At 52.2% G+C, this 26,800-nt stretch overlaps 1 protein-coding gene across 2 annotated transcripts in view; it reads left to right on the forward strand.

Moving 5' to 3' along the window:
- STXBP1 (syntaxin binding protein 1) overlaps positions 1-26,477 on the forward strand; it is a 63,915-nt gene extending 37,438 nt beyond the window's left edge. The window contains exons 7-20 of one of the 2 annotated variants that reach the window (XM_030535835.1): positions 268-416; positions 1,144-1,228; positions 2,645-2,775; positions 3,467-3,574; positions 4,723-4,783; positions 5,828-5,893; positions 6,895-6,975; positions 7,936-8,074; positions 9,282-9,391; positions 10,031-10,132; positions 12,707-12,792; positions 14,935-15,089; positions 16,737-16,862; positions 24,219-24,298. In XM_030535835.1, coding sequence (XP_030391695.1) covers positions 268-416; positions 1,144-1,228; positions 2,645-2,775; positions 3,467-3,574; positions 4,723-4,783; positions 5,828-5,893; positions 6,895-6,975; positions 7,936-8,074; positions 9,282-9,391; positions 10,031-10,132; positions 12,707-12,792; positions 14,935-15,089; positions 16,737-16,846 — 1,383 coding nt within the window. In that variant the 3' untranslated portion in view covers positions 16,847-16,862; positions 24,219-24,298. Of the gene's footprint in view, positions 1-267; positions 417-1,143; positions 1,229-2,644; positions 2,776-3,466; positions 3,575-4,722; positions 4,784-5,827; positions 5,894-6,894; positions 6,976-7,935; positions 8,075-9,281; positions 9,392-10,030; positions 10,133-12,706; positions 12,793-14,934; positions 15,090-16,736; positions 16,863-24,218 lie in introns of both variants that reach the window. The other variant, XM_030535836.1, reaches the window with a different exon arrangement.
- Positions 26,478-26,800: the final 323 nt, after the last annotated feature.

Raw genomic sequence — 26,800 nt, forward strand, 5'->3', positions numbered from 1 at the left:
ACCTGGCTTCTGTCCCCTGCTCTGCCTCTGGCCTGCTTGGGCAAATCTCTTCATCGTCTGGTGACTCAGTTTCCCCATCTGCAAGATGGGGATAAGGACTCTGGCTTCCTTTGAGATCTACTGAGGAAAAGTGCTGTGTAAGCGCTTGGTACCATTATCACTAGATGTGACACAGCCGGTAGCCCTGTCTTCTCTAGCCATTCCTTGGGTGCTCCTCGTGTTGCATTCACATTTGAGCTCAACCTCTGCCATTCCCATCCCCTCCAGGTTTACTCCTTGGATTCTGCTGACTCTTTCCAAAGCTTCTACAGTCCCCACAAGACCCAGCTGAAGAACCCAATGTTGGAACGCCTGGCAGAACAGATTGCCACCCTGTGTGCCACCCTGAAGGAATATCCAGCTGTCCGATACAGGGGGTAAGGCTGTGCCCATGGGGTGGTCTGAACTGAAGGCTTCTCCTCAAAGTATCTGTACATTGAGATCCTCACCCTACACCTCCTCAATTGGGCAAGGCTGGAATTACTTCCTGTCCTTGGCTGCTTCTCTGGAGTAGATCAAGAAGAACCAGAGTTGCAGGCTACTGTCTCTTTCTCCTCCTGTCCGAGTCCTTCTTCACTTCCATTTCCTTAATGTCAGTTTCCATCTGTTCCCTGCTCAAAATCCTTCCTTCCTGTTATACTATCCCCACCCAAGCGCAATCCCCTTTCTCCGCCTCAGCACAGCACCCCCAACAGCTGAGACTAGGTCCAGAAGTGGGGCAGGGAAGGTGCCGGGAAGGCAGCAAGTGCTCTCCAAGGAGAGGTGGGGAGAGTGGAAAAAGTCTGCTAAAGCCATGTATGCTTCACAGGCCTGGTCAGAGCCCCATCCAACCCACACCTTCTCCATGTACCCTGCCAGCTCCATGATGAGCATGAGAACTATGGTCCACACAGCCAGCCATTCTCCTATCTTACTTCTCCCACATGGGCCCTGAGCTCTGCAATTCTTGGACGTTAGAAGCTGTTGAAATGGTCCGATTTAAGATATCTACATGTTGGGTTGTTTTTGCCAAGCTCCCTAATATAATCAATGCTCATCGTAGGCTGGAAGGTGCATGAGGAATAAAATGACTTGACACCTTTCTTTCCCTCCCCTCTGTGCTAGAGAATACAAAGACAATGCCATGCTGGCCCAGCTAATCCAGGACAAACTGGACGCCTACAAGGCTGACGATCCGACCATGGGCGAGGTGAGTTCAGGCTGCAGGGTGCTGGATACTGGCCGTAGCACTTAGAGCAGCAGGAGGTCATGAAACTGCAGATGCTCTGCCTCTTGTTTCACCTGTGGACCCGTCTGTGTGCCTGTATTTACTAAAGTGGCAAGAGCCTATCATGTATCAGTAAGACGAGAGGCTTCAGATGCAAGCAGAAGGAAGACAACTGTAATCTTAGATGATTCATAACTATTTACATTAGGGCAGCATCTGAAAGCCCAAAATCAAGATCAGGGGCCCAGTGTGCTAGACGATGTAGGCGCATAGTCCCTGCCCCGAAGCGCTTACAGTCTAATAGGGATGACAGTCAAAGCATGGGAGGGGAAGCAGACCCGAGTTGAAGGGGCCAGCCCACAGTCACATAACAAGTTAGCAGCAGAGCCAAAAATAGAACCCTTATGTCCTTGGCCAGGGCTTTATCCACTAGCCTCTCAAGTTCTTCTGATGGGTTGTATGGCTGGGCTGTAGGAAAAGCCAGTCCTCCTTCCAGTGCATATCAAATCTGAGCCCTTGGTCAGTACGTCTAGCCTACACACGAACACAGATCACCTGCTGCTGTGGATTTACACAGAAGCTCCGCCTAGCGCCCTCTGCGGATGGTGCTCCCGCAGTAGCAGCACGGAGAGCTCTCTGGTTCCCGCGGTTCCCTTAGCATTCGGCAGGGAGCATTGCCCTGGCACACTGCTGTCCCGCTGGCAGATGTCTGCTTGCGGAGCAGAATGTGGAGGGCCATTGCACCATCTTCTGCTCTACACCAGGACATTTGGCTCAGAACAGGTGCAAATACCCCCAGTGAACAGGGAGTTCCGGATTTGCTTCCAAAGTGGAACATATCTAGCGTTGCTTTAAGCTTGTGCATAAAAAAATCAGGCTGGAGAGGGACCATTCCGATCGTCTAAGCCAGTGGTTCCCAAACTCATTCCGCCGCTCATGCAGGGAAAGCCCCTGGCGGGCCCGGCTGGTTTGTTTACCTTCCACGTCCGCAGGTTTGGCCGATCGCGGCTCCAGGCCAATGGGAGCTGCTGGAAGTGGCAGCCAGTACGTCCCTCAGCCCACACTGCTTCCAGTAGCCCCCATTGGCCTGGAGCAGCGAACCACGGCCAGTGGGAGCCACGACCGGCTGAACCTGTGGACGTAGCAGGTAAACAAACCGGCCCAGCCCAGCCCACCAGGGGCTTTCCCTGCACAAGCGGCAGAATGAGTTTGGGAACCACTGGCCTAGGCCGATCTCTGTGTTCTGGTGCAGAGCTTCGCCCAGCGGTTCCTGCATCCAGTCCAATAACGCGTAGCTGAGCCGGAGCACATTTCAGCAAGTGACCTCTGATATCCACCTTAACGATTCGAATGGATGAAGAATCCACAGTGACAATGATTTGCAATTGGTTTTGGCAGGGTCCGGACAAAGCTCGCTCCCAGCTCCTCATTCTGGACCGTGGCTTTGACCCCTCGTCTCCTGTGCTGCATGAACTGACTTTCCAGGCTATGAGTTACGACCTGTTGCCCATCGAAAACGATGTCTACAAGTGAGTACAGTGGAAACAGCCCAGGAGATGCAATATACAATACACCCTAATTCCTGCAGCTCCGGCAGGTCCCAGCTTGATGGATCCTTGTAACGGGGTTCACCTGAGCCTCCTTTTTCAATGAGTCAGGGCCACTTCAGACTGGTGCAACACCCATGCTCTTTATTCTCAAAAGGTTTCCCGCTGCCAATTCCCAACTATATACAGGCTTCACAGCTACTTTGCCTACAACAGGCCTGGCCGGCAACAGACTAGGCAGCTCCTATTTCCTTCTGTGCTTGACCTCTCCCCATTTTCCCTGGCTTCCTCCCAACTCTGGGCTAAAAGGATTGGCAGGTGCAGCCAGTGACCGGGCAGGCACAGGGCTATTCACCCAGCCCCAATCCATCCCCCTTGATTGGGACTGGAGTGGCAGGAGCTGATTAAGGGCTTCTCAACCAGAAGGGCTGCTGGTGGATGCTAATTTTTCCCCGTGGGTGCTCCAGCCCTGGAGCCCCTATGGAATTGGCATCTATGTTCTGTGGCATGCAGGGAGTCTCTCCTGGGCCCTGGGCGTCTCTCCTCTGCCTGATCTGGGGGAGGGGAGGTGCTGGAGGGGATGAGGTTATCTCCATCAAAAGCAGGAGGTGAGGCGTGTTCCCCCCCCCCACTGTCAGTTTTCCCATGTGACGCTCCCTGCTCTTTTCTGCAGGTATGAAACAAGCGGCATCGGAGAGGCCCGGGTGAAGGAGGTTCTCCTGGATGAGGACGACGACCTCTGGATCACCTTGCGCCACAAGCACATTGCAGAGGTGTCCCAGTAAGTGCTTGACCCTGTTCCACGTGCCCGTGGGTGGGACAGTCAGTCACCCTTCCCCCACGCAGGGTCAGGCATGTACTTAAACACGGGTGGAATTAATTCCACTGGCAAGAGGAGAAGCGAAGACAGAGGCTGGGTGTGCGTTTCAGCACAGCTCTGCCAGCACCCCCCAGTCCTGAGCTGCAGTCTCCCCTGTAGTCTGGTCCTAACCTAACCGGGTTACTCTGATGTTTTTAGTGCACTGGCTTGAGCAGGGCTCGCGGGTCTGTCCACCCACATGGACACACCCTAGCGGAGACAGAGAGCAAAGCCATGAATCTCGTTTGCCTGGTGTCCTGTCTCAGGAGGATTCGGGCTGCAGTGCTAGGGAGGGCACACCCCAGTGCTGCACCTGCTGCCCCCCTGACCATAGCAGCTCTGAGACCCACAGCCAAACTTCCCCTCATTCCCCAGCCAGCGCATCTCAACCCTGCTGTTTCGCTCTCTGTGGGCGGACCCCTTCCTGCGATCACTGGCCATCCCAGCACACAGGGAGCGCAGTGCCTGTGGAGCGGAGCCGGAGGCACAGCACAGGATTAACCTTTGGCTGCTGCACATGTGTTGTTGCAGACACGGGTCGATTAACACTATATACTGTGCCCAGATCCCCCAGAAGTTTGCAGCCCTCTCCCTTCCCCCATCCTATCTGCAGACCCCAAACCTGCAGACCCCTTCCCACCTCTATGCTGCCTAGCCCTTGCCTCCTCCTCCTCCAGCTCAGCAAGTGACGTGAGAGGGTGAGGAAGCCGCTATACTCATATGGTGCATCTTTGCCTCCTGGAAACTTGTTTCTGGTGCAGTCTGCTGCCATGTGCTGAGGGCCCTGTAGGCTTTGCTGTCTGGGGATGGACGTTAACCTGAACTGGTTCTCACTTACTGCTGCAGATGGACCCATCTTATGACAGGGCGTGGATTCCTAGGCCCTTGCTTTCAACCCTGCCCTACCCCCGCCCCCCGAGCAAGCCCCAGTAACACACAGGGAGGCTGTGGAAGGCTGGAGAGAGGAAGTGGGTGAAACTGCAAGGGACAGAGGTAGGGGTAGGGTGGGCAGGAGCCAGCGTGCATAGGGGCTGAGCAGATGGCTGATCATTGTGCCCCCTTCTTTCCAGGGAGGTCACCCGCTCTCTAAAGGAATTTTCTTCCAGCAAGAGGATGAACACAGGCGAGAAGGTGATGCCATGGCTTGTGTGGGAACCGCGCTCCCATTAATCGACCCCCTCATGCACTGGAGTGGTCTGTTAGAGACATTTACAAGGAATGAGCAGGGGCCAAGGGGGAGGAAGCATGGTTCTGCATGCAAGCTTGAAGCCCAATCCCACAAGGCACCAAGAGCCCTCAAATTCCTGAGCCCTTTTAGAAACAAGGGAGAGGGCAGCAGTCCATCCATGTTGTTTAGAGAGACACAAATGCTGATAAACTCCCTAGGCATGGTCCTGAGCTCCAGGTGTGTGAGGGAAGGGGAGAAAGGGAGCAGGTGTTTCTCCTCTGAGACCATCAACATCACATTCTAGCAATACAGGGTTTGCCCTACAGGATGCAGTCAGTGTTCCATCACTCCCAGTATCCTGCATCAGCCAGGGGATGGTACCAGACTCTTAGGGACGTAGGAATGCCAGAATGGATCAGACCTGAGACCCATCTAGTCCAGGATCTTCTCGCTGGTGGTGGCCAGCACCTGCTGCTTCAGAGGAAGGTGCAAGAAACCCAGCAATCGGCAGTTATGGGAAGGTTTCTTCCTGACCCCCAGTAGTTAGAGTTTGGCATGAAGGTTTGTATCACGGGTTCTTTTAATATCCTTTGGAGGATCTTGCTCTCCATATTAATATCTGGTCCCTGCTGAGCTCTTGGCCCTGATGAGAGCTTGTGGGAAAGGAGAAAAAACTCCTGCCCCCAGCTGACTGTGCACGATTGCACTGGGATTTGGGTGGGTGTGGGGAAAAATGTTTCCCCACCTTCTGGATCCCCTTTCTCTAGATTTTGTAGCTACAGCTCTTATTACCGCTCCTAAGGTTAGCCAGCCCAGGAGGAGACTTGGACATCCTGGGAACTGCCCCCAATACTCCACCCCCTAGAGAGCCATGCATTTGAACAACTGCCCAGGAGAGTTACAAGGCATGAAGTGTGATGCTCCCATTGGTGCCTTCTCTCCTTGCCTTCCTCCCTACGATGGCAAAGGTACCACAGGGGAAGTCATGCCATCTCCTTTCCTTGCAGACCACTATGAGGGACCTGTCCCAAATGCTGAAGAAGATGCCACAGTACCAGAAAGAACTCAGCAAGGTAAAATGAATGAGGAAAACATGCAGCTACTAGCAGAAGGGAATCTGGGCATGAGCACCCTTCCATGTAAAATGTCTAATGCCGTCCTTGTTCCTTAGGCTAAGGCAGCAGTTCTCGACTGGAAGTCCGTGGGCCAGCAGTGATCAGTGGAGCCCTTGCTGGTGGTCCCTAGAGAGAATTCTGATAAGGACCCAGTGGTTGGTTGAGGGGCAGGAGGAGAGAGGGTCTACATAGGAGGTTGGGCAGGGAATTGTCCTCATGTGGAAGGCAGTAGCTGGAAACCACCTTGCTAAGTTTCTACATTATTATTACAGTAGAGTTAGAGGTCTCCGCTGAGCTCAAAGGCCCATTGTGCGAGGAACTGTACAGATCTAGAGTTGGAGACAGGTCTGGCCCCAAAAGAGCTTAAAATGTAAATAGAGGAAACAGAAAACTGGCCAAGAAGAAAAGTGACATGCCCAGGGTTACCCAGCAGGTCAGCAGGGGAGCTTGTTCCAAAACCCAGGTCTCCCATCCATGTCTTAGTCTACAACCTGTCCAGTGTCGTTCATTCTCCTGGAAAAAGGTGATGAGGGGGCTGGGAAGGAGGAGGAAGAGGAACCACCGTATTTGCTTTAGCAAAAAATATCGGAGACACACTGGAAATCCCAGACTTGGTTTTCCAGCCATGATGCGGTTCATCACATCACAGCGTACCTCAACAAGGACGTCTCTAGTGTCTCAGCTGGAAATGGATATTTTTTGCAGAGCCCATTTTCTGCACAGGGCCCTGTGCTTGAGAGAGCGGAGAGGGAGGCTGGGGAGTGGGCATGGCAGGGCAGGGGTATGCTCTTGAAGCCTGTTCACACATACTCAATACGGGGCCAGCTCTGCTGCAGGTATAGATCAGTCCAGTTTCTCAACAGCTGAGGCTTTGGTTCGCTGAGCCAGTTTTAAGCTCTGGGGAACCTACTGCTGCTGCCACTGCTAGGCCCGTGTCTGTTCCTCTTGTGTCTCCTTAGTACTCGACTCACCTGCACCTGGCTGAGGACTGCATGAAGCACTACCAAGGCACCGTGGATAAGCTCTGCCGCGTCGAACAGGTCCTGGTCTCCTCTGTCCTCCTTTCTGCACACTCCCTCTGGCACCACGTGCTCCCCTTCCCATGCAGTCACTGCCAACTCAAACGCAGCCTTGGTGCCCAAAGATCCTGCAGACCCCAGGGGAGAATCGCTCCTTCACCAGGGTACTCATCTCCCCAGAGCGCTCAGGGCTGTTCTTGGGGAGCCTCGGCTTGGTTTTAGTGCCACGCTGCCTGGTCTTGGCATACTTGATGTGCGGGTGCAGGCTGTGCCGCGTGGGAAGAGAGACTCTCTCTAGAAGCAGGTGCAAATAGGTCCTCTGTCTAGCTTTAAACTAGTCCCTCTCCTTACCACACCCAGTAATGGGGCAGGGTCTCTGGACACTCTCCCCTCTGTTAGGGAAATCCTCAGGCCTAGACCCTGGTGCTGTAGAGAAGGGGCCTGTTCTAGGCAGAGGGTTCCTGTCTCCGTGACGTACCCAGAAGGGTAGGGGGTTTCATCTGTCACCAGCCCAGGTGTGTCACCAGACTGCCACAGTCCAAACCATCTGTCTGGTAAGCCTGGGACTGATGTCTGAACCACCCGCTCCTTGGAAGAGCGACATCCTCACTTGGTTGGGGTGGAGATTTAGCTTTCTCCCGCTACCTGCTTAGCCTCCTGCTGCGGAAGCAGAGCTGGCTGCTCGCTCTCTCCCGCCCTAGCGATCCACTTGCATCATCTAGATGGGTTTCAGTTTCAGGGCCCTCCACAAGGCTAAAACACGCTTTAGCTTCTCCCTTTAATCTAGGCAGCGAGGTGCTCAGAGCCCTGCTCTGCTCCTTGGACACTGGTAACTGGGTGTAAGTCGGCCTAAGAGAGTCAGAGACCAACTTCTACATGCCCCTCTGAAGCTAGCCCAGAGGCTCCCCATGGTGGCTTGCAGCCTGGCCCTGGGAAGGACTCTAGGGGTAAAGAGATAATGAGCGTGTACGTTCTCTGCAGGACCTGGCTATGGGCACTGATGCCGAAGGGGAGAAGATCAAGGACCCCATGAGGGCCATTGTCCCAATCCTGCTGGATGCGAACGTCAGCACCTACGACAAGATCCGCATCATCCTACTCTACATATTCCTTAAGAACGGTAGGGAGGAGAAACTGCTGGGGGGGGCAGGGGGATGGGCCGAGGGGGCTCCTCTGGGCACAGGCAAATGGAGAAAGACCAGGGGAGGGAGGAAAGCCTAGAGGAAGGCGATAAGATGCAGAGGGGGGAACAGAAGGAAAGCGGTGGGGACAGAGCTCTTCAGACGTGGAGCCCAGGAGAACAGGCCACTGCAGACTGCTGGGAAGGGCTCAGACCCCTGTCAGACAAGGAATTGGAGCTACTTGCCAGCTCTTCAACTGCACAGGTAAATCATGCACTGGGCACACTGATTTACACCTGCAGCCCACAGACATCTGTAGCCTGTGCCTAGGACATCAACTGCACCGATTATTAGTGACTCAGACTGCTCACCTCTTCGAATAATGCCCCAACACTGATCAGCACTTCACCTTCTGGCCTCCCAGCACTGGGTAACTGTTCCAGCACCATGCAGCCTTCCCAAGAGGCTGCTGCCATCCTCCTCCTCATTTTACAGATGGAGGAAACTGAGGTATGGCGAGGTGAAGTGATTTACACAAAGTCACCTTGCACAAGTGGCACAGCTGGGAATAACCCAGGACTCCCCCCAGACCACCTAGCTTCCTGAGCTGGCGCTATGCTGTAGGACAGAGGTTCTCAACCAGCGGTCTGGGGCTTCTTAGCAGGCCGCAAGCAGGTTTCGTGGGGACCACCCAGCAGGGCCAGCACTTGCTGGGGCCCAGGGAGAAAGCTGAAGCCCAGGGCCCTGATCCCTGCCACCTGAGGCTGAAGCCGAAGCCTGAGCAATGTAGCTTTGCGGGAACTCCTGTGGCCTGGGGCCCCAGCCAATTGCCCTGCTTGCTACCCGCTAATGCTGGCCCTGGCTTTTATGTGCAGAAAACCAGTGGTGGTGGCACAGCAGAGCCATGGAGTTTATAGCATGTTGGAGGGGCCTCAGAAAGAGAAAGGTTGAGACCCCCTGTTGTAGGAGATGTAGAACCAATGCACAGAACTGCATGTCTTTAGGGCAGAGAGCAGCTCTGAGGGAGGGAAATGATGGAGTGAACGTGGGAGGGAAGATGGGATTGGAGCAACAGCAGCTTTCGTGGGCTGAGAGAGGAGCCTCATGGTTGAGGCTTCCTGCTGATGCTTGATGGGTGGTGACCTCTGACCCTAGGCCAGGAGAAGTGTTTCAGTTTGGGAAGCTGTTCCCCATTTGCATTCCTAGGGATCACCGAGGAAAACCTGAACAAACTGATCCAGCACGCTCAGATCCCACCGGAGGACAGCGAGATCATCACCAACATGGCCCACCTTGGCGTGCCCATCATCACAGACGTAAGGCTCAATTGCCCCCTGCTGAACCAGAACTGCGAGTCCCTGTGTGCTCCACTGGGCATCAGTCCCACCCAGGCATCACTTGACTGGCCAAGAGACCTCCAGCTATAGGCGTATTGTTCCTCCAGCAGTGCCAGACTGTAACTGGCTCTGCTTCTCAACTGGTCACAAGCTGTGGGCTTTATTATCACCATCTCACTAACCAGCCTGGATTGGGTTAGCTATTAGTGGTACACACCAGCAGAGGAGGCCACTAAAGTGACAGAGGAATTCTTATAAGCTTTGGGATTGTAATTAAATTTAAAATGGCTGGTGCAGGCTGATCCCTACAGAAGCTGAGGAGGAGGGAGGGAATGCGCTTCTGTAACAAGGGAGAATTAGTGAGTCTGGGACCAGCTAATACTCTCATCTCTGGGTCAGAGGCTGCGGCTCCAGCATGGCTGGACCTCCCTTGCAGATGGTGACGAGACTGGCCCAGGGCAGGCATGGCCCAGGCAGAGGAGTGCAGACTGCCTCAGCTCATTGCTGGAGGAAGGGACTGGCACCAGGAGTACGTCTAGTGGGGAACCGGAGGGTCCCCTAGGCTCCAGAACCAAGCCTTCCTTTTAAGGACTCTCTGCATGTGTCATTTGTGTCCAGTCTACCTTGCGTCGCAGAAGCAAGCCAGAGCGGAAGGAGCGGATCAGTGAGCAGACCTACCAGCTCTCACGATGGACCCCAGTTGTGAAGGACATCATGGAGGTAAATCAGTGAGGAGTGCAGGGACAGTGAGGTGAGGGGGAAGGGAACAGTGTTGCTAGTGGAGATCTTCCCTGTGACTGCAGCAAGAACCTGGAACACAGTGCTTCAGTTGCAAGGTCTTTGTTCTGTGTTTGTATAGCCCAATAGGGTCGGGTCCATGCCTGGGGTCTCTGAACATGACACCAAAACAAATTGATAAAGAAATTCACCTGCTTCCAGGACCACATGGTCCTTCACAACCTGGCCTGTGTGGGCTGCATCCCTCAGTTCAGCAAGCAGGATAGCTGCAGAGAGAGGGCACACGATACACGCCAGTCTAGCGAGATGACCTTCTGTTCCATTTAAAATTCCATGTATTGAGATGTACAGAGCGAGGTGGAGCTCTGGCTGTACCACACGTCTGAAATCCTGCCCCCAAGCTCTGGCCTCTGTGTGCTAGTCACTCTGCGTCCCTGGGCTCTGGTTTCACATGGCGAGGGTGGTGCCGTGCTGGAGCAGGGTGAAGTGTGGAGGGGAAAGGAAATACATTTACTCAGTTCCCCCAAGGAACAGATCAGAGTTTCTGATCTGCCTGGTGCAGAGAGCAGCACTGGGTTTGAACAAAGACGTTTTCCGATCTCACCTTCCAAGGGCAATTGTTGTAATAATACACCTACTCTCCGATCTCAATGGTGCAGCCTTGGCAGGTGAACTGGGGCCAAGCTGTTCAGTGCGGGACAGGTGTTCATTTCGCTGCTGCAATTTAGGAAGGACCCTTGCCTGCGCTGCCACCTAGTGGCAAAAGACAGCCCTGGAGAGGAACACAGCCGTGTCCTTGGAGGGATGGGTGGGTGCCCTCTGACAAAGCCTGCATCAAACACGACAAGGTTTTAAACTATTGACAAGGTCTAAAGGAGGGAGCTGGAGTCCAGAGCAAAATCCAGGATTTAAACTTTGCAGCTAGGCCCCATCTCTATTAGGGCAAACGGATCCTCAGCAAAGAGCCAGATCTTCGACCAGTGCCTCCCCTGCGTGTTCATGGGATCTTCAGGCTGGTTAAAGAGCATTAAACACTAGTATTTAGAGTTCAGAAGAAATTTCCCCCACCCTACTCAGGTTATGCCATAACTTCCCATGCCTGAGTTTTACACTTCTTTCTTGTGCATACAAATCTACAGAGATCAGAAAAATCAACCCACCATTATCTTTGAATGCTAAATAATCAACCTAATGAACCCTTCGGAAGTGCTATGAATCAGCCCCAAACCTGGCAGAGAGGAGACAGAGCAGATGCCTACGTCCCTAACTTGGGTTTCATCCCTCACTGACTGACTCCTCCATCCAGCTCCAACATCAGCCATGTTCTCTCCCCCCGCCCCCCCCCGGAGTTTTACATCAGTGGTCCTTGCTGAAGGCAATAATGAGGGACCCATGGCTCAGCCCTGCACAGTATTAGGGGGGCCGGGGGGGATGAAGAACAAGTCATCAGAGCAGATGACAATGACTCATTCAGGGCACATGGCACAGCGGGGTTCCTAGCAGGTCATGCTGGGGAGCTGTGCATAATAATTGCCCTGTCAGGCTTAAAGACCCGGTGGGTGACAGGAGATGGCTGTGAACCAGGAGAGACAAAGCTCCCATTCAGGAGCCAACCAGCTGGCTGGCTCCTGTTCTTCCCCCATTGCTCAGTCAGGTGGGAGGGAGGCGCCAGGAATGTGCGGGGCGACTCGTCAGTTTTTCAGCCACTGTTTAAGTGACAGTCCTAGGGATTTCATTGCAGAACGGGTTAGCGTGGCATGTGGCTTAGGTTCAGGCTTGCCCTAGGCATTCAGTAGCTACGGCTGCAAGGAGAGTGACTTGCTCATTGGGTTGGCTGGCCAACCCAGGAACAGGGCCAGCTTTAGGAAGTGTGGGGCCCAATTCGAACAGTTTCGACAGGGCCCCAGCAGGGATGACAAAAAAAAAAAAAACTCACCGGGCAGTGCTCAGAGTCTTTGGCGGCACTTCGGCAGTGGGTCCTTCACTCGCTCCAGGTCTTCGGTGGCACTGAAGGACCCGCCACCGAAGTGCCGCCGAAAACCCAGAGCAAGCAAAGGACGCACTGCTGAAGTGCTGCTGAAGACCCAGAGCGCCGCCAGGTGAGTAAAAATTAAAAAAGTGCCTCTAGCCAGGGAAGAGATTCATACTGGGCACGGGGCCCTCTTAGGCGCGGGGCTCGATTTCGGGGAATTGGTGGAATTGGCTTAAAGCCAGCCCTGCCCAGGAAGCAGCAGAGAAACGACAGAATCTGAGACATGCCAGGCTGGATGGGGCCTCAGGTGGATATCTAGTCCCTCCCCACCTTGACTGGGGCAGGATTGAGTTACCCAGACTCTTCTATAGCTCAGGGATAGTTGGGGTTTCTTCCCCCCTCCCCGCAATAGGACAGTTTTTGAGGAACTCTGCCAAGGATCCGGTGGGAAGGGTCCATCCCTTGGAGTGACCTTCACAGCTGGGTCCAGGAAGCTGCCTGATAAGAGGAATTGGAGCTCTGATCCAGATGGCATCATATTGGCTTGCCTGCTACATACTGACACCAGGCTCCTCTTTTCCCAGGACACTATTGAGGACAAACTGGACACCAAGCACTACCCCTATATCTCCACCCGCTCCTCAGCCTCCTTCAGCACCACTGCAGTCAGGTAGGTAGAGCCCTGTGGAGAGGGGCCCCAGGCCCTTTCTGGGAGGAGGTGCAGTTTTGAGCCTCATGCCAGCCTTGCCGTTCTGGGCTTCGCTCAGTTTCAGGACTTCATAGGTAGTAGAAGAGCTCAGTTAGGCCCCGTCTACATGAGACATCTCCACTCACATCACCTCCCATGCCGTGACGGATCGTATCCTCCCCACACGCCAGCGTCAGCCCTCTTGTAGAGAGGGGAACTGAGGCACAGGGTGGATAAATGACATGCCCAACATCACACAGATAGCATGCGGCAGGGCCAGGAGCTGAATGCAGGTCTGCTGAGTCCCCACACAGAACCTCAAGCACAACTTATCTTCCTACGATACCTTGTAAGCCATTCCTGCCATGGTCTGCACCAAACCTGGCTGATTCTACACACAGTGTGGTCATTCCTCAGCCAGCAATGCATTCCCCCTTCCGCAGGCCTAGCCTGGGGCAGGACTGAGCTGCTATAACTCACTCATTACCTTCTTCAGTCTGCTGTGTCACTAGGATCATCAGCTGTGCCTGTGGAACAGGTTAAACGGCTTCCTCCCAGCTCTCCAGGGGAGAGGACACCTGCCACCAAGCTATTGCCTGGCCAGCCAGGATAACCTGATCACCCCAGGGAAAAAAAGGGGGGGGGGCAGGGCTGGGAAAAAGGGAGCCAGAGAGAACAGAGTAACACCTTTTAAAGGGTCTGTCAGTATCTAGTATATCATCATCTACACCCAAAGTCTCTAGCCACATTTCCCCAGAAGTTCTCTTACTTTTCAGACACAGTCAAAGTTTCCAGGTCCAGTTGCTGTCCCATGCTCCCCAAATTCAGTATCTTTCTCTCAAAGAGCTCTCTTCTCCTGCTTTCCCTTAGCACTTCTCACCCCAGGCATGAGCTGGGTCTGGCTTATATAGGCCTAGGTCCTGCCCACTCCCAGCAGGCTTTGAGGGGATTGGTTAACTGGAGTCAGATACTTGTGAGTTTTTTTCTGCCCCCAGGTGACATTTCAGGCTGTCACAACATCCCAGAATGCATTGCCCAATGGTCCCATTAGGCACTCTCCCTCCCACTAAGGCGCTATGGGATAATTGCTCAGGGTTTCACAGCATGCACTGCTATGTACGTGATTAGGCAGCAAGGCAGGTGTGGCTGCACTGAGATGGGTGAGGGAAGCTGCAGTCTAGACCCAGATCAACCCTGTTTGTTGTAAACGAGTGAGAGGAGGGGGTCGGGAACTGGCTACAAAAGTACAGATGTGTTTGGCAGGTGGAGAAACCCACAATCACCCCAGCACCAGCAACTCACAGGGACTCTGCTTTTGTTTCTAAGGCGTTGTTTCCCTTCTGACTCCATGGGCGTGAGGAGCTGTTCAAAGTGCCCAGAGCAAGGCACAGGGTAGGCATGTGGGTATGAGGTATACCTCGCTCCAGTCCAACAGCAGTCCCCACTGGTCCAGTTCTGAACCCCAACCATCCCCTAGATCTGCCGTCGCACCTCACCCACTGTCCTGCATCAAGGCTAGTCCATGGTTTGAATTCGAATCCTGAACCTTTCCTAAACTGGAATACCCAGTGATGGAAACTGCTCTGTGCCTCAGTTTCCCCATCTGTAACAGAGGGGTAGCTTACTGTGAATTGACAAACATTTAAGATCTCTGCATGCAAAGTGGTATAGCAGCACCAACTTTTATTATTGCTGCCTGTGTTCTAATAATATTTACCACTTTTAATAAAAACTGATTAACCCTCTCAACAGCCCCAGGAGGGCAGTCAGCATTGTTAACCTCTCTGCTTCAGTATGGAGGTCCCTGCTTCATTCTCCCCATAGGTACTGGCACTTATTCAAGACTGCAGAGGGAGCAGAACCCAGGAGTTCTGACTCCCGGCCCTGTGCTTGGACACTAGAGTTGGGAACAGAACCCAGGAGTCCTGACTCCCAGCCCTGTGCTTGGACACTAGCCCACATCTCTCACCCAGTACCGCCCAGAGGAATTCATCCCAGAGGCCTTCACTCTTCCGTAACAATGAGCAGACATAGGAGTTGATTGGCACTGTGCGTAGTGATTTCAAAGCCATCTGAGTGCATAGATTGTATGCTGTGTTTCACCTCCCTCCCTTCCCTTTCTAGTGCCCGCTATGGACACTGGCACAAGAACAAGGCCCCTGGTGAGTACAGGGCTGGCCCTCGCCTCATCATCTTCATCCTGGGGGGCGTGAGCCTGAGCGAGATGCGTTGTGCCTACGAGGTGACGCAAGCCAGCGGGAAGTGGGAGGTGTTAATAGGTGAGTGCCGCGGGCGGCCTGGGCAGCGCCATGCACTGCTCCATTGCACTCTCTGGCTCCATCCCATGCTTCTGTGTCTCACCCTCTCACTCAATACATTCCTCTCTGTGCCAGAGGCAAGCAGACGAAATCCAGTCTCCAGATGACCGTGTGGGAAGGACCAATGTGGAAAGCTAATTTCCTGCCCTGAGAACATAGGGTTTGCCCCTACAGACCACTGACCCTTTGAGTCTGGCATCCTGGCTTTGGCAGTGGCCAATACTTGATGCTTCAGGGGAAGGTGACCTCTCTTGTGCAGCCAATTTTTCAGTGCTACACAAGGAGTGTGGTTGGGTGGGAGGAAAGGGGAGTTTCCTTCCTGACCCCTGAAGTGGTCTGTTTTGGCCCTGAAGCATGAGATTTGATTAATTCTTGTCACACCGCGATGGTTTTCATTGGTCAGAAAATGTGAGCATCTGCACAGATCTCCGGGGTAAATGCTTGGAGGTGCTGCTAAGGGGGCAGCACAGAATGTGTTTATGTTCCAGGGGTAGAGTAAAGAGCCAGCTGGTGGCAGAGGAGTGAGCAGCCACGAACACTCCAGGGGAGAAGGACTGGCTAATGCACGATGCTGACAGGGAGAGACTGACCTTTTTCTTGCTGCAAGCCAAGACTGAAGTGCAGCTGTGGGTGCTCTGTGTCTGCCTGTGCTTTGGGTGGGGGCAGGTCAGGAGTAGCAGGAGCAGATGTGGGTCTGGTCTGAGGGGAATGGGAGAATCTGTGCCTGGTTCTTGTGAGTGCTTTCAGACCCCCACATTGCTGAGTATGAAATTCACTCCTGCTGGATTAGCACTATGTGTCCTTAACACATCACTGCTCAGCTTGACACATACAAAACTTAGGCCAGTGGCACCCCTCGTGGATCCCCTAACTGGTCCCTCATCTGCTCACTGGATTTTCTCCATTGGAACATGCACTCCTCAGTCTCCTGAACCCCTCCTCTAACCCCCGCAGCCTGGTCACCCACCTCTCCATGCCGTTCTGTGTCTTGGATAACGTCAACATTCTCATGGCAGTGTAATATCTCCCGCTAACGTGCTCTCTGGTCTGCGACTCTGTGATTGTTGCATGTGTGTTTAATGTCCCCTGACGATGCTGAGTGTCTCAAACCCTTCCTGGATGGCAGCAGTTTACCTCCGGGCCTCCTTGCTAAGCAGGGTTCTGACTAAGGTCTAGTCCATTCGATTGCTTCAAGGTTTCTCTCATATGACTTGGCCCAGCATCCACTGGAGTCAATGGAAAGACTCCCATTGACTTCAGTCGCCCCGGATTTGGCCTTCGTCCTAATGTGCTTCTTAGAAGCCCAGCAGCTCAGCAGAAACCTGAGGCGAGGGCTGGGGGAGGAAACAGCCAATCGACTGTTGCTATTGTCTTCATACAACACACCTTGGAGGCCCAGTGGTGACTGCATAAGACCAGCCTCTGAGCTCATGTGTAAATGCACACAGGGTTGCTCACCCAACCATTTATCCTCATCTTTGTCTGTGTCTCTCACTGGCTTTCTCACCCATCCTCACCTGCTGTGTATTATGAATATTAGGCCTAAGTTGGCATGTTCCTTTAATTTATTTCTGTTCAAGAAGTCAGCCCGCCTCTGTTCTCTCACAGGTTCTACTCACATTCTTACTCCCACCAAATTTCTCATGGACCTGAGGCACCCCGACTTCAGGGACTCCACTAGGGTATCTTTTGAGGATCAGGCTCCAACAATGGAGTGAGAGCCAAAGAAACAAAGTAAAAGCAGCTTATTAAAGAAAAGAAACTCTTCCACTCGGAAGGGTTTTCTTTGATTCTTCAGTCACTCTTTTTTCTTTAGTTATTATTATTTCTACTCTTTTATTTTTCTGTTTGTATTTTTGGTTCTTTGATGAGAAAATGCTTGCAGTTCTTACTACCAATTAGAAAACGTGTCCAGCGCCGCCTCCATTAACCCTATACCATGAATCTCTCTTTGGCCAGAACTTGCCGGCATCCTCATGCCATTAATTACCCATTACGTAGTCATAGAGATGCAGGTGGCAATGGTTCGCTGGCCTTCACTTGACTGGAGAGACACTTACAGCTGAGTGGGGAAAGGGCAGGAGGTGGACTCGTGTTTCGCAGACCGTCAGTGCGTGTGCATGGATTCCCAGCCCGAGTCAGGTCCAGACGGCACATGCATGAATGAGGAGCATGAGCTGAGGAATGTCCCCTACGTTGGCTCCAGAGAGGACATGTATAGCAGATCGGGTGTTAGGACAAACCATGGTTTCCAGGTGGCAGGGGCCACACAGACTCCTTGTAGCATTCAACAGCAGCGTGACATGACTGCTGGATAATAATCACCACTGTACATAAGGTGACTGTCCCCGTCTTTCTCCCATCCACTCCACAGGGGAAAGTTGAGGTGTTGCCATAGCCTATTTCATGCAGCTTTCTCCATCAGGGATGATTTCAATCCTCTAGTGCTGGGATCTGGATGGAGGGGAAGGGGGAAATCTGGATGCACAGGGGTTTGTTGGGAGGTTCTGGGTGCAAAGGTAATGGGATTCTGCAGGGGGGGTCCAAGTGAAGATGGTTGGAGTTCAGTGGGGGGTGTTTGGGGGGAACAGAGCTCGGCAGGGGGGTCTGGGTGCAGGGGGTTCAGTGGGGTGGGGATCCAGGTGCAGCTGGGTGGGGCTTAGTGGGGTGGGGATTTGGGTGACTCGCTGGGTTGGTTCAGGTGCAGGGGAAGTGGGGCTTAGCAGGAAGGTCTGGGTATGAGGGGGGTCTGGATGCACAGGGGTTGTGCGGATGGGGGAGCAGCTCCACGTACAGTGATCCCTCCCCCTGCAGCTGAGAAGCATTGGGTGTGTGTGTCGGGGGGGGCGGGGGAGTTTTCAGAGCTTCCTGCAATCTTGGAAGAAATCTGGGGGTGAATCTGACCTAGCCCTGGATGCTGTGCAGGGGAAGAAGTCGTCCTGTCCTCCCCAGCCCAGCCAGGACTAGCAGCTGAGTCCAGCACAGGGTAGGAGCCACCAGCCAGGTCTCCCCAGTACCACCCCCTACCCCACAGTGATTGACCTTTCTGCCAGATGCCCGAGGCACCCAAAACATACTGCTGAGGAGGGTCACAGGACTGCTCTTGTGGCTTCTCGTTGCTTGCCTGTCAGAAAGTCATTTTTCTGCAGAGAAGCAAAGAAATCTGTGGGAGACATGAATTCTGCACATGCACAGTGGCGCAGATTTCCCCCAGAAATAATAGATGAGGAAAGAATGAAAGTAGTAGGGGAAAGAATCTTAAAGGACCCAGCATGCATGTGAGTAGAGCAGCACCCTATGGCGCTGACCTGTTTTCTAAAGAGGATGTGACACTGTCTCCCCACTCCTGGAAATGCTCCAAGTGCCTCACTTTATTGGAAGCAGCCGGTGAAGGATCAGGTGAACGAGAGCCGTGCTGATGCAGATGTGGCTGGATGCTAATTATTCCTGCCTCTTGCCAGCGAGGTCCTCCTGTCAGCTCCGATCAGCCAAACGCTTGTGTCACTGCGCTGCCCATGTGAGCTGCAGGGCAGAGGCAACGCACCTCAGCCCTTCCCAGCACTGCCTGCCCTCCATGTCTGTCGCCCCATCCAGTACCTGCTAGGGATTGTCAGTGTGCTTAGCAAGGTGGCCAGGAGCCCAAGGGCTCCCCTTCAGTTTTGTTTAAACTGGATCTGATTGCGGGCTATTCTCACCATCTGAAACCAGAGCTGTGGCCTACAGAGCTCACAAGTCCTTTCAGGCACTGTCCCAACTTGAAGCCAAGCAGCCACTGTATTAAAGGGCCACTGTCCATGGCCAGAGGTTGGGTGCAAATGTCATTCTGGTGCAAGGGAGAGAATTGGCTTAATTGGCGTTTAGCAGACCGTATGTTGGCATCCAGGCTAATATTCCTTCAGTGCAAAGTCTTTTGGTTCAGATTTAAGCATCAGCTGCCCCCCTGCAAAGTTTGCCAGCCAAAGCATTTGAGGAGGCAAGCTTGCTGCACAAATGCACAGCATGACTCAATACATTTGCGTTGAAAAGCATCCATAGCAGCGACATCTCTTCTGCCTCCCCGGGCTGCTCACCCGGCATGCACTCGAGATGCCGGACTGACTCAGGGTTCCCTGCTTATCACACATGCATGCCCCATCCAGTCTGCAGTCAGTTAAGAGATGGGGAAGAGAAGTGCTCGGTAGAGCCAAAGTATCTGTGCTGCCCTGTTCAGGACCCGCTTCTCGAACATTGCTCTGGGGGCTTGAGCTCTGCTTTTACAGGATGCAAACAGCAAAAGCATTGTTAAAAGCGAGGAGGTTCTTCCAGCTGATCTTAAGTACTCTAGTTGGAGTTTATCATTGGTGCTGGTGGCATGCAGATTGCTGGCAGGTGTCACAGAGGTTGGTGCCACAGATAGTTTATTTCTTTCAGGGGATGTGTGTCCATGTCCTTCGTAAAGTGTGGTGCCCAGGAAGCACAGGACCATTACATCCATGCAGAGCACCATTGGCAGAGTCATGGCTAGACTCCGGGTCATTTGTAGTACTGAACTTCCCCATCCAGATTCCTGACCGGGATTTTAGAATAACTACGGAAGAGGTTGCTCCCAGAGACTCCAGCCCAAGCTTTTATAAGGCACGCTGGGATAGGACTTTGGGATTTACCCAGCGCAGTGCAGATTGCCGCACAGCACGGATAGGAGTAACAAAACGCATAGGCATGGTATCTCCTTGTTGCGTGCCTCGTTACTTGGACCATAAGACCCGACTCCCAGTGCCATGGTCTAACTGCTAGACTGGTTCTCAGCCCGGGGTACGTGTACCCCTGGGGGTACTCAGAGCTCTTCCATGGCAACTTATCTCGCTATCCATCAACTTATCTAGAGAGTTGCCTAGTTTTACAACACGCGACATGAAAAGCACTAGTGAAGCCAGAACAAACTAAAATTTCATACAAACACTGACTTGTTTATACCGCTCTATGTACTATACACCGAGATGTAAGTACAGTATTTATATTCCGATTGATTTGTTTTATAATTACATGGTAAAAATGAGACAGTCGGCAATGGTTCAGTAACAGTGTGCTGGGACACGTGTATTTTTATGTCTGATTTTTGTAAGCAAGTTGTTTTTAAATGAGGTGAAACTTGGGGGGGTTGCAAGACAAATCAGACTCCCGGAAGGGGGGCAGTAGGCTGGACAGGTTGAGAACCACTAAACTACACAGCCTTGAAGTTAGACCACGGGCCTGTGAGTCAGGAAATCTAAATTCTGGTCCTGAGTCTGCCACAGTAGTGGTGAGACCTTGAGCAAATCATTCTGCCCCTGTCTGTGCTGCAGTTTCCTCAGCTGTAAAATGGGAATAATGGCCCCGAGCCTTCAGGGGGTTTAGGCACCTGCTTCCCATTGATTTCACTGCAGCAAGGCAGGGACAGAAGAGAAGAGAGAAAAGCTCTCACATATAGCAGCATTTCTTCCCAAATGCTTCAGGAGTCACTTAGGCCCAGATCCTGAATTGTATTTAGGAGCCTAACTCCCATTGACGTCAATGTAGGCACCTAAATACCCTTAGGGATGTGAGTCAGTGATATTTACCTTCCTTTGTGAAATAGCTTGAACTCTCCAGATGAAAAGCTGTATAAAAGCGCCACGTATTTTAACAGTGCTGCCAACTTTCACAGTATTTGCTGTTTTACTTAAAGCCCCAGCTCCAGGAGTCATGTGATTAAACGAGACTCTCTTATTTCATGTTTGTCTTTTAAAGTAAGTTTCTAGCCAGTCTGTTTTCAGAGAAAAGCTTGAAAACAGGAGCCCCTAAGGCCTCAGAAACTGGAAGGCAACTAAAAGGAACCCAGAAAGCTTATGACTGTGCAAAATCTCATAACTGACTCATGATTTCTGAATGCTTTGGGATGGCAATGCTGTGTTATCACATACAGGGACCTATGGGTTCTTCATCCCCCTAGGACTTCTTTTGTAGCAGATAATTTTCTTGGGATCGATGTGATGAAGGTGACAATTCCAGTAACGGGAGAGCTGCTCTTATGAGGAAGCGCTCCAGCATCTTGCCAGTCATGTTTCGCTTTCTACAAGAGGGCAGTTCGGCCTGCCGAGCACAGGGTTGGAAGACTCAGGTGTGAAAAAGAATTCAACCCAGACGCTCAGCTTCCTTCCAGTGATGGCTTTATCTCTGGTGCTTTACAAGCAATATGGGAAGGAGTCTGCGGGGGAGAGGCCAGGGGGCTCCCTAATGCCATGTACCCCAGAAGGAAATAGAGCAGATCTGCTGGGGGGAGGAGGAGGGCTGGGATTTGCCCAGGCTGCCTTTCCCTGTGGTATACGAGTTGCTGTCCATATTGCAGGGAGCAGGGCTAAAGCGACAGAGTGATAGGACCTTCTTTCTCCCCCACCCCCTCCTTTCTTGCCTTATACAAGAGAAACTCGCGGTGCTCTATCGCTGAGGCTTGAGACGAGGGGCTGTGTCCGTGGGGCAAACCTGGTGTGGATGAGGATGAGCCAAATCGCCACGCCTCTGTCCCCTCTCTCCACCCTGCAGCGAGAGCATTCTGGAGAGCAGCCAAGCGTGGGGACCCGAGCCCAAATCTGGATGCAGCCCTCTGCATTACCCAAGTGTTTTGCATACACTGTGCACCCTCCTTCGCCCACCGCTGACGTGAGCCAGAGTAGAGTGGGGTAGTAACGTGGCTTAACTCGTCCAATGAAACGAGTCGGATGAGGTGTCTCCTACTCCCTGGTGTGCATCACAAAACCACAGAAGAACATAAGTGATCTCTCTCCTGCCATCCATCTCCATCTCTGACAAACAGAGGCTAGGGACACCATTCCTTACCCATCCTAGTTAATAGCCATTAATGGATTTAACCTCCATGAATTTATCCAGTTCTCTTTTAAACCCTGTTATAGTCCCAGCCTTCACAACCTCCTCAGGCAAGGAGTTCCACAAGTTGACAGTGCGCTGTGTGAAGAAGAACTTCCTTTTATTTGTTTTAAATCTACTGGCCATCAATTTCATTTGGTGGCCCCTAGTCCTTATGTTATGGGAACAACCAGACGCAGTTGGGTAAGGTGCGCAGTCAGGAGAGTCCCCGGGGTGCATGCCAGTGTTCCCTTATTTAAAGGGAAGGACATTATAAAGAACAGGAGCTTCCTGAAGATGGTTACTACATGGCAATTCACCCACAGCACCAGGAGGCAATGTACGTTGAGCCAGAGTGATTTGTCTGTGCCTGAGGCAGGGGCTGGGAGTCATTGCACTGGGCTGGAGCTGGGTTCCCTGTATAAATACTATGAGGTGGGAGTGATCAGGAGCCTGCTTCTGGTTTCCTGTACAGCAGGGTGACAGGGGGAATTAATTCCGTTGACCTCAGTGGAGTTACATGGGTGTAAAATCAGTGGCAATGAAACCAGGATCTGGCCCCAAATGAAACAGGCTGGCAAGCCCTATTTGTGAAAGTGTGGCACTGCCCCCGGGGAGTGGAGCAGTAGATTAGAGCATAATGCGACTCTGGAACGTGACCAGGGTGGCGGAACCTGGGGGGAGGGGTTGTGCATCGCCCCCGTGTAACCTTGCGCACATGTGGTGCCGTGTAACCTTGTGCACATGTGGTGGGAGGGGAGGGGAAGAGGCGAGACCCAGCATGTTGATGCTGTGGCTGTCTGCTTGGCCATACCATGCACACAGTCTTGGATGTTTTAGCCTGGTGACTGGCATGGCCAGGGACTGAGCTGTGTGGATGCTGAATGGGTGCCATGAGGGAGAGGTGACCAGCTCCCGGTTTCAGAGGGCAACTTGTGAGGGCTTCCCATTCCCGTTCCCTGCTCCTTCTCTTCTCTGGCCTGTTCCAGCATCTCCTGTCGCTGCATCCAGTGAGCGCCTGGCACCTCCGGCAGCCTCTTTACCCAAGGATGCCGTTCGCTGCTGGCAAAAGGAACCAGCCCCACCGACACACCTTGATTTCCTCCCTTATGTAGGGATGCAGACACAGGCCGGGGCTGCAGGTTCCTTGGCCTGCCTGTATAAGTCTAGCTTCCGGTTACCTTCCTCCCTTTCTGCTCTGTGCCTCTTCTCCACCTTTCAAGGGAGGCACATTTTCAAGTGCTGGTGACTTTCCATTTGGTTCTCCTCTCCCGCCCGAGATGGCGGCCGTGGTGGTGGGAGTGTCTTTCCCCGAAGGCCACCGCTGCATGTGCAGTCCTCATGTGCCACACCCCTCGTTGGCCGCTCCATGCACTCCACGCCGTTCTGTTGATGCGCCGTCTGTGTCCCCACCACACGTTCCATGCCTCATTCTGTTGCTGCACCTAGTTCTCTTGCTGCGAGGCCTCCATATATTTCTTTTTCTTTCCTTTATTGTTTTCTGCAATAGAAACACTCTTAATGCCATAGGCTTCCATTTTTGCAAGCATTTCCAATAACATACCGGGCTGTCTATGCAAGGTAAGGCCTCAGGTATCAGAGTTGGCCTCCGCTCCCCTGGCCAAGGCCGTGACCATCTTTGGGGAGGGAGGGCAGGTTCAGTGGCAGAGGGATGCCCTCTGGGTGGGGCAGGGGGCACACATGCTGCTCACACACAATGCCTGCTCTCTCTATCTTGCTGCCCCTCGCTTCCAGAGCAGTAGTGCGCATGATGTGCGCTCTACACCCAGAGCAGTCCGGCTGTGTTAGCGAACGCCCGCAAGGCCCCGTCATCCCCCTATCCCTGCCATAGACATGAGCAGCTGGGGCCACCCCTATGGCCGCAAGGGAGCGAGGGGGGCTCTGCCACCAAGCCGCACGCCTCTTTCTCCAGCAGCCAAACGAGGTGTGGACATACGCCCAGCTGCGAGGGTGCACCTTACCATGCTCAGCCTGGCCATACCAAAGCCCTCCAATGGGAAGCTCATTCCCTCCCAAGCACCTGAAACACCGACATAAACTTTGCCTCTGGCCAACCACATGTGCTGCCTTTGCTGTCACTATGTGGGGGGAGCAGGGCCGCCCAGGCCCTTTCTTAGATGGGGTGCACAGGCTGGACCGCAGCATGAACGCTGCCGAACTAACCCTTCAGAGCGCTAACGATATTCCCATCCTTCCCTCTACCTCCTACAGGGTCCACTCACATCCTCACCCCGCAGAAACTGCTGGACACGCTGAAGAAACTGAATAAAACAGATGAAGAAACCAGCAGTTAAAACAAAACAAAGCAAACGAAACGACGACGACGCCATCTCCCTGGCTTATGGCAGTCCTCCCATTGGCTGGCCCGCTAAACGTTACTTTGCTGACCCATGGCTCCATCTCCCATCCCCAACCCAGAGCTTTCTCCCTGTTCTTGTTTCTAGAAACCTGTCCATTCCCCCCTCCCCACTTGCCCCTCATTTTAAGCAAAAGTGTTTGTGTTGGGGAGTGGGGTGGGGGGCAGGGAAGCAAACAAAATGCATTGTGTTAAAAAAAAAAACCCGAAAAGCAAAAATATTTATTCTCTATGTAAGTATCCCAAACCCTCAAACCAAACGCATTTTCAAATAACCCATTCATGCATCGCTAGAGAAGAATTTTCCAAGCGTTTTTTCCAGGCTGGATGGATGCACACAAATTATTTACAACTATGTGATCTTGTACCTAAGCCAGATGCAAACACAACTGCTCCCTATAGGGATTTGCTTGAATATGGACTTGGTAGAGTTCTTTCCGTTACTGCTGTCATTGGGGTTTTTTCTCTGTTTTTTTTGGGTGGGGGGAGAGGAGAAGGGAGTGTATGTGATTCTTAAAGGTGTAGTTATTTTGTGTTTCATGGAGGACTATGTTAAACTGGGGATTACCCATGATTCCGGCAAACCAGTCCCCAAATCTTCTGAGGCATCCTCTGCTGACAGATATTGACCAGCCCTCCCCTCTCCCCGAGCAAGGTTCAGGTGAGCACATCTGGACAGATCAATCAGATTGCTGCTGGAGGGGTGACCTCTCGCTTTGCATGTGTAGGTGGGGCTTCTGAGAACAGCCAGTCAGGACTTTGTCTGGGAGGCGAGGGTTAGATTTGCACTTCCCAATCAGCTCGTTGGGCTATCTAGTCTGGTAGCCTGACTGTGAAGGTGGCCAATACTTGATGTTTCAGATGCAGGGGTAAAAGCCAAACAGTGCACTGTGCTAATTGTGGGCGAGTCAGGGGAAATGGCTGAGCGCCATTCAATGATTGGGCGGTTGTGACCAGAAACTAGCCTCCATTCCCACCCCCACCCCCCGCTTTAAATTGGGATCCTAGAGCTATTTTGCGGGCAGAAAGAAGAGACATTTAGCACCATCTCTCACCACAAAATAATGCCCCCTAGAGGCAGTGCCAGAACCTGCAGGTGCCCAGACATCCTGTGCTATACTATACTGCAGCCCATCCGCATCCTTTCTCAAATGGGTCAACCCTTTTCCTGCCCAGCCTCAGTTTGGCATATTCCTTAAAGGAAATATATATATATGGGGACATTTTTTTTTAATGTGTAGGGTCAAAAAAATCTCTTTGCTTGCAAAAAAATGAATGAAACTAAAGCCGTTTATATCTCCGCATTGAACTTAAGTTAAAAAAAAATAAATAAGCTCGAGGCCATCACCTCCTCGGTTTCCTCTTGAGATTCCCTTCTGCGCTGGCCCTAGTAGTGCCTCCTCTGTTCGTTTCTGCTGTTGTCGTCCAGTAGTGAAATGTTCATGACTGTGGTAATCGCCCGAACTCTCCCACCTCTGCCTCCCCATGTCCCTCTCTCACAGCGGACTGTGTGTATATTAGTTACGGTGTCTTGTGATGTTCTTACAAGCCTGGTGTATAGTGGTTAAACTAGACCTTGTTACTTTTCTTTAAATTATTTCCTCTTCCTTTCTCCCACTACCTCTGCACTGCAATAGTTTAGGGGTCCTTCCCCTCCTCACAAGGAATTGAACGCCTCTCCCTTCTCCCACCATGCCCATCCCAAATAGATCTCTCGGTTTCATAGGTGTTTCAATTTTTTCCCTGTCATCACCCCTGCTCCTGGCCCATAACACTAGATAAGGGCAAAGTCTGTAAACATTTGCACTGATATTTGTTAGTTATTCCTTGCCCCGTCCCCTCCTTTTGAATTTTTTTTTAAATTAGCGTTGTACCTGATTCAGGATCTTGTCTGTTGGACATTTACTGCTTTTTTCTGTTACAGTTATTTATATAAACAAATAATTGATCAAAAAGGAAACATTTTAAAAGCATCTTGTCTTGGAACTTGTTTACCTAGAAACTTACTGGAATCTAAGTGTTTGAAAAGTGTTGAAGCACAAACATCTATCATCTCTGTATATCTGTTCTTCTGTACGAAAGCACTCGAGTCAATAAATAAATACGCTCCCATACATGGTGCAAAAGGCTGCCTAGTGGGTCTTCTCTTAGGGGTGGGTGGGAAGGAAGGTTGGTTAGAACATTAAGAGAAGCCCCCCCCCAATCCCCATGCTTGGAAACAGATCTGGTTGCAAAACAGAGGCTGGAAAATATTGCAACCTTTTTTTTGTTCATTTCCCCTCCCTTTTTTTGGAGGTTGAAATTTTGATCCACTTTAATCAATTTCAGTGAATCCACAGCCATTAAAAAAAAATAGGTGAAAATTTAACAGACGTCATCAATCCCCCCAGACCTGAAGAAGAATCATAGAATATTATGGTTGGAAGAGACCTCGGGA

The sequence above is a fragment of the Gopherus evgoodei genome, chromosome 16, assembly GCF_007399415.2.
Source record: "Gopherus evgoodei ecotype Sinaloan lineage chromosome 16, rGopEvg1_v1.p, whole genome shotgun sequence".
Taxonomy (NCBI): Eukaryota; Metazoa; Chordata; order Testudines; family Testudinidae; genus Gopherus; species Gopherus evgoodei.